Source organism: Trichomycterus rosablanca, chromosome 5 (assembly GCF_030014385.1).
Source record: "Trichomycterus rosablanca isolate fTriRos1 chromosome 5, fTriRos1.hap1, whole genome shotgun sequence".
NCBI classification, from domain to species: Eukaryota; Metazoa; Chordata; class Actinopteri; order Siluriformes; family Trichomycteridae; genus Trichomycterus; species Trichomycterus rosablanca.
In genome coordinates this window covers 4,836,235-4,842,560 of record NC_085992.1, presented here as the reverse complement: position 1 = coordinate 4,842,560, position 6,326 = coordinate 4,836,235, and the positions used below count along the sequence as shown (strand labels likewise).

Genomic DNA, 6,326 nt, shown 5'->3' with positions numbered 1-6,326 from the left:
TATCTGTTTCATTGTCATAATTTTAGATTATAGGAACAGCAGCTATAGCATGAAGTAGGATGGCTCTAATTTGATCCTGGGAAGTCCAGTGGAGTTTACTCCTGATTCCAGTCCTGAGTTACCAGTTTTAGTAGGTGTAATAGAACAGGGATGTACAGTATGTCATCAACAACCACTGGTGTAATACCGTAGGCTGGTTCATATGGGAGCAGCTTCATGGAAGTCAGCATCCTAAAGCAGCAGCATGGACTGTGGTGGATGTACTGTTTTTTTTTTCTACACTAAGTATTAGGAGGCGGCACAGTGACTAAGTGGGTAGCACTGTTGCCTCACAGCAAGAAGGTCCTGGGTTCGATCCCCATGTGGGGCGGTCCAGGTCCTTTCTGTGTGGAGTTTGCATGTTCTTCCCGTGTCTGCGTGGGTTTACTCTGAGTGCTCCGGTTTCCTCCCACAGTTCAAAGACGTGCAAGTGAGGTGAATTGGAGATACAAAATAGTCCATGACTGTGTTCGATATAATCTTGTGAACTGATGAACCTTGTGTAGTGAGTAACTACCGTTCCTGTCATGAATGTAACCAAAGTGTAAAACATTACATTAAAATTCTAACAAACAAACAAACTAAGGACTACTACTGTTAGGGGTCGCCACAGTGGATCGTTCATCACTATCTCACCTGCTTGTCCTTCTCTCCATTTATAAAATCTTTTTTTCTACATTAAAGTCTTTACTTTTGTTTGTTAAATTGACAGGTCTATAAGGCGCTTCTCATAACTCACCCAGTTACTCACAGTTATTAGTCTTAAGCTTTGACACAACTGGTAGCTCCAGTAGGTTCTAGAGTACAAACATTTGTTTGTACTCTAGAACCTACTGGAGCTACACACACATGTAGATATGAAGGGAGGGGGGCAGATTAATGTGCTGAATAATCAGATCATTGGGTTTAAAGCTACTGGATGTCGTGCCTCTATAATGATGCCCAGGTTTTGGGATAGGGTGTCTAACAAGCTCATTTTAAGGTGTCCAGATACTTTTGGCCATATAGTGCAGCATTGCTGATGAAAGCACAACTACCACATTAAAAATAGGCTTTATTTACCACTGAATTGTATACATTTATAGTTTGGGTTTAGGCTGTGAAATGACCAGGGTGCAGTGTAAGAATGCACTATTAATAACACAGTTAACACTTTATATACATTTTATTAATTTACATTTTAAAACATTAGCATCATGTGTAAACATAATGATAATAAGGGAGGAAAAATTTGGGGAAAAGGCACTTCTAGTTTAGAATCCAGCGACTATAAAAATACACGTTTATGTTTTAAAACGCTGTTAATCAGAGCTGTACACGTTACATTAGTTAACATTGCAGGTAATATTAATTAAAACCAAAAATTTATCATTTTGAAATAGCTTATTTTCTTAATTCATTATTATATATAAAAGCTAACATTAGCTTTTCCTGTGTTGTGTTTGTTCTGTTCAGCTCCATTCAGAAGACGTTAAATCGTTACAAAAACATATTAAATATTTAATATGTACACGGAACATTTTCCTTAGACGCCTTCTTCAGTTTACAGTCCAGCCAGCTCATCTAGTGCAGCATTGAAGTCTGCACCTAAAAAAGAAATCATTTTATTAGTATTCTATAAGATCACTAAAACCACAGTACACAGATACAGTTCCTAACTGTTGTGAAATTTAGTCAAGGTTATTATACAGTAGTTAAAGAAAACAATTTTAATAAAAAAAATTTAAATGTCCTAAAATATTAAAGTAACTGAAAACTGGAGTAAATGCATTTGAATCAAACTATAATAAACCACATGCTAAATGTTGTATAATTTGTGTATCTGATCTTTATAAATTAATAAATCAATACACACTGCACATGATCAATCACAGCTTCGTCTCTCCCTGCTGACATTTTCTCCATAAAACCAAAAATGTGGCTAATTCACCTGCATGAGGCGAGTTTATTTGCTGATCAGCTTTGTGCACGGAGAGCCACACCCTGATCAGCATTATTCCCCAACTGTGCAGGTGCCGTCAGCCAGCAGAGGTTGTAATTCGCTGAGTTATGAGGAGTCACTATCCGGCTTGTTCTACCTTATGAACAACAGCCAATGGTTGTTTATGCAGCCGCCCAGCCCAGACAGATGGCAAAGCTGAGATTCAATACAGTGTATTTAAAAATCCCAGCTCTTGTGTGCTAGCGTGTTTTACCGCTGTGCCACCTGAGCAGCTTGTTTGATATTTTTTATCAATTTATTAGGATGGTGATATTCGTAGTGTTCATTTAGTTTTATACGTTTGTAGTTTCCTCGAATGTTTAGGGGTTTGAGCTTTTTTTGTTGATGTAATATAATAACTGTAATATATCTGGTTTAATGACCAGCCACAAAAAACCCACAAACTAAATTGACTAAAACATAATTTGTGCTAAATAAAAATACTAACAAATAAATAAAACTAAACAAAAATTTCTAATAAATAGTGAAAATATTATAAAAAAATAAAACTAGCTACACTTTTAGGGAAACATTGACTTAAACCACAATAGTGGTAAAGCTCTTCATGACAAAGTGACTTATCTTGTTCTCACTCACTACAAATACTAAAGCATGTGAACACATTGTAAAGTTATAGTTTACAGTTATATACAGTAGTTCCAATCTATTTATAAGGTTCTGTGTGCTCCAATATACCTGCTTGTATCTTGTGAGTAAAGTCAGGTGTAATGGTGCAGGAAACACATAGTTTATTGGGTTTGAAGAACCATAACTTGTCATCATTTTATTTGTGTGGATGTAAGTTGTAGGGCAGCATACCTTCTGGACCAGCTACTGCACCACCGGCTGCACCGCCGTATGCACCGCCTGCTGGTGCGCCTGCTGGTGCACCTCCTGGTGCACCTGGGTTTGTGCCCTGTCCAGCTGCTGCCAATAGACCCCCAAACAGTCCTCCCTTCTCAGCTTTACCCCCCTGTCCAGCAGAAGAAAAGAGGCCTCCTATACCCCCTGACGTGCCTGGATTCTTGCCTCCCATACCCCCTGACGTGCCTGGATTCTTGCCTCCCATTAGTGATTTCACCTTCGTTTTGGCGGCTCTAGCTGTGGAAAAAAGTACATTCAGGAAAAATCACTTAAGGGTGCATAAAGAGTAAAATTTTTAGTAATACTATCTTTTAGTTAATTGGATTTTTTTTTCCAGATCTTTATGGAGCCAAATTCTGAACAAAAGTTGAAATTTTCATTCATTTCTTAGACTTTTCTTTCTTAAAATATTTTAATTTCTCTTTTATCTATTTATATCTATTTAATAATTGAGGTATTATACTTTTAGGTTACCAAATTTATTTTTCGTGATCTGGCTTGTGGGCGTGGCATCAACTGAGAGGAGTGGCACAATGACAGTTTAGCGAAGTGGGCTGAGAACCTTCCTGGATGTTGCCTTCATGATATATGACTCAACACTTTCTATACACCAACTTCAGCATGTGAGATAAAAAGAGTTTTGTTTATCAGGCTGTTTTAGGCAGTATTGCATCTGTCATATTGTGCAGTACCACTAAAAAAGGAAAGTTGCAGCCACAGTCGAATTATAGTCGACGTTCTGGCAAACACAAATCCACATTAGTCAGAAACTTAAGCTAAACACTGTAGAGACTAAAATTCATGGTCTGCTGTCACATCTTATGCCACGATTCTTTTAGTTATTGTCACGCCTTCACATCAGATTAGAAACAAAAACCTGAAACTGAAAAAAATAAGAATTAAAAAAAAAATTAATAAATAAGGTCTGACTCTGAAAACATAAAATCTGCAATTCAAAAATGTAGACCTCAGATATCAAAATATACATGAACGTAAACAACAAAAATTAAAAAATGTATCTAAAGAATTTAATTCAACACAAAAAATTAAATACAATTATATTTAAACTGAAAAAAAAAACTTTTAGTTCCCTTGTTTTTATTTTTTATTTTTTTATTTTCTTTAATGCATTTTCTTCCCATTTTCCTCCTTATTTAGCACACTCAATTTGTTTTCCGCTGCTGAGAGATACCAGATTGCATCTGAGGACAGCATGTCGCTGTACACGCCTCTTCCGACACCTGTACAGCCCTCCTCTTCTCGCCCCTGCTTTCTGCACAGGCATCTCTTCCGCCAGTCAGGGTCCTTACACAGCGTATGAAGATCCCACCCATCCACATTTAGTCCGGCCCCACCCTGCAGATATGGTGGCCAATTAGTATCTGCTGCAAGCACTGCCAATTGTGTTCACCAGGTGGTGCCCAGCCGACCGGTGGCAATGCTGAGTTTCGAACCGAAGAGTTTAGAATCTCGGTGTTGGTGTGCTAGCAGAATATCCCAGCTAGTGGCTTAGTGGTTGTTCACTAACTAACACCTGCAAGATGTAAGGAAATGAACTCAATTTGCAGGATGCTTAACCACGGCAGAACAATAGTGCGGCTGAAGAACTACAAAATAAAAATGGGAAAACTAATAAAAAAAAACAGTGAACCTAATCAAGTATGAAAAGCCAAGCTATCATCTACAGCCAAAAGTGTCAAGAGATGATATAAAACAGAGAAAAGATGAGAAGCTGTTGTTACAAATGTTCCAGCTACTCATTCCACCAGTGTGAGACAACCTTGGAAAAACAACAAAGACAGAAAACAACACAAAAGGTGTGAAGCAGGCACTCCTTGGGTGTCTCTGGAGGCAGTTTGCTCATCACAGTGACAAAAAAGCCGCCACAACCCAGGCTGAGTTTCACAAAAAAAGACAAACAATCCCAACATATGCGCTGGCAGGACAGACCAAGCCTGGCATCACAGCCTCAGATAGAGTGTAAAAGCAAAATCAAACAAAACAAAAGCCAGCCACTCTCTGGTGAAAAAGCTGTAATTCCACTCAGTGAGGCGCAGGTATTAATAATGTCATTCATCTGCTCTTCTATCTCCCCCTGTTGGCAGGTGGGTTTGTTACAGATTTATCATTTTGTTTCTAGGAACATAATTTAAAACCAGTTAGAAGTTGGAACTTGGCACACTGATGACGCCAATTAGTGTCTGGAGGCTGGTGTAAGATAGGGAAGGTTCTGAACTGACCATTTAACCAAAGCGACTTACAGTTATGACTGAACACAATTTTTGAGCAATTGCCAACAGTGGCAACTTGGCGGTGGTGGGGCTTGAACCGGCAACCTTTTTATTACTAGTCCAGTACCTTAACCACTGAGCTATCACTGCCCTAGATTAATTGCCATACTTGCCAGGTAAAATGTCTTCTTGTCCGATTGGCAGTTGTAGTCTAGCGGTTACGGTACTTGACTAGTAAACAGAAGGTCGCTGGTTCAAGCACCACCACTGCCAGGTTGTTGCTGTTGGGCCCTTGAGCAAGGCCCTTAACCCTCAATTGCTCAGACTGTATACTGTCCCTGTACTATAAGTCTCTTTGGATAAAGGCGTCTGCTAAATGCCGAAAATGTAAATGTTGTCCTGATGGACTAAATGTTGGTAGTTTTGACTACAGCTACAGTAGTTTTACCCTGAGCATTTATTTGTTGTTTTGATGGCAATTAAAATTTAAGAAAAGTTTAATCCAATATTAAAAAAACTATGACTTTAAAATTATTAATAATAATAAACAACTAGTTGTTTATCCCTACTATCTGGTGGTGACCCTCCCAGTTAGTCCTACTTTGTTAAATTATATATTGATTTGTTGTACATCTAATTCATTAAATCAGATAAAGTTACATACAATCACAATAACACGGAACAGAAAACAATAATTAAAGCTGGAAAAAAAATCAAATTCCACTTACCAGCTTGATCAACTGCGGCATCTACAAAGTGGTTCAGAGACATGATTACAAGAGTCGATTCCTCAGCAGAAGAAAATGAGACTTCAAATAAACAAACCAGTATGTAAGGATACAGATGAGAGCTAATGCTTATAAAGAGGTACACCTGACTTTCTCAGGACACGCCCTGACACTAGAAGCTAATTGGATGATCTGATGAGGTGGGGGGACAGGAGGAAGGAGAAATCAAGCTAAACTGGTTTAACTGGTTTCACTCTTAAAATATGTCAAAGTTTTTTTTCTAATTAAAAACACCCAAACATAGAGACTAAAAACAAAGTATCAAAACTATTTTGTGCATGTTAAAATGTTTGTTCATTTATTTATCATATATCCTGATTCAGAGTTGTACATTAAGGATTCACAGCCTGGTAAATGCAACATGTTTAGGGGGTCACACACTACACCATCTATCACCAACTGGAATCGCAGGCGTTGTGTTAT

The 6,326-nt window shown here is 38.2% G+C and overlaps 1 protein-coding gene across 1 annotated transcript; it reads right to left on the bottom strand.

Annotated features, from left to right (window-relative positions):
- Positions 1 to 1,095: 1,095 nt before the first annotated feature.
- zgc:193505 (uncharacterized protein LOC559113 homolog) lies at positions 1,096 to 5,924 on the bottom strand. The gene is made up of 3 exons (XM_062994771.1): positions 5,844 to 5,924; positions 2,840 to 3,121; positions 1,096 to 1,626 (listed from the first exon to the last, which is right to left on the bottom strand). The coding sequence occupies exons 1-3, from the start codon at positions 5,884 to 5,886 to the stop codon at positions 1,583 to 1,585; spliced, it is 369 nt and encodes a 122-aa protein (XP_062850841.1). The 5' UTR covers positions 5,887 to 5,924; the 3' UTR covers positions 1,096 to 1,582.
- Positions 5,925 to 6,326: the final 402 nt, after the last annotated feature.

Bases quoted from the DNA above. Each gene is read 5' to 3' on its own strand.
- zgc:193505 (XM_062994771.1), bottom strand. From the start codon at position 5,886: ATGTCTCTGAACCACTTTGTAGATGCCGCAGTTGATCAAGCTG. The intron at 3,122-5,843 runs GTAAGTGGAATT...TTTTTTCCACAG, and splicing joins TGCCGCAGTTGATCAAGCTG to CTAGAGCCGCCAAAACGAAG. The intron at 1,627-2,839 runs GTATGCTGCCCT...TTTCTTTTTTAG, and splicing joins TGCAGTAGCTGGTCCAGAAG to GTGCAGACTTCAATGCTGCA.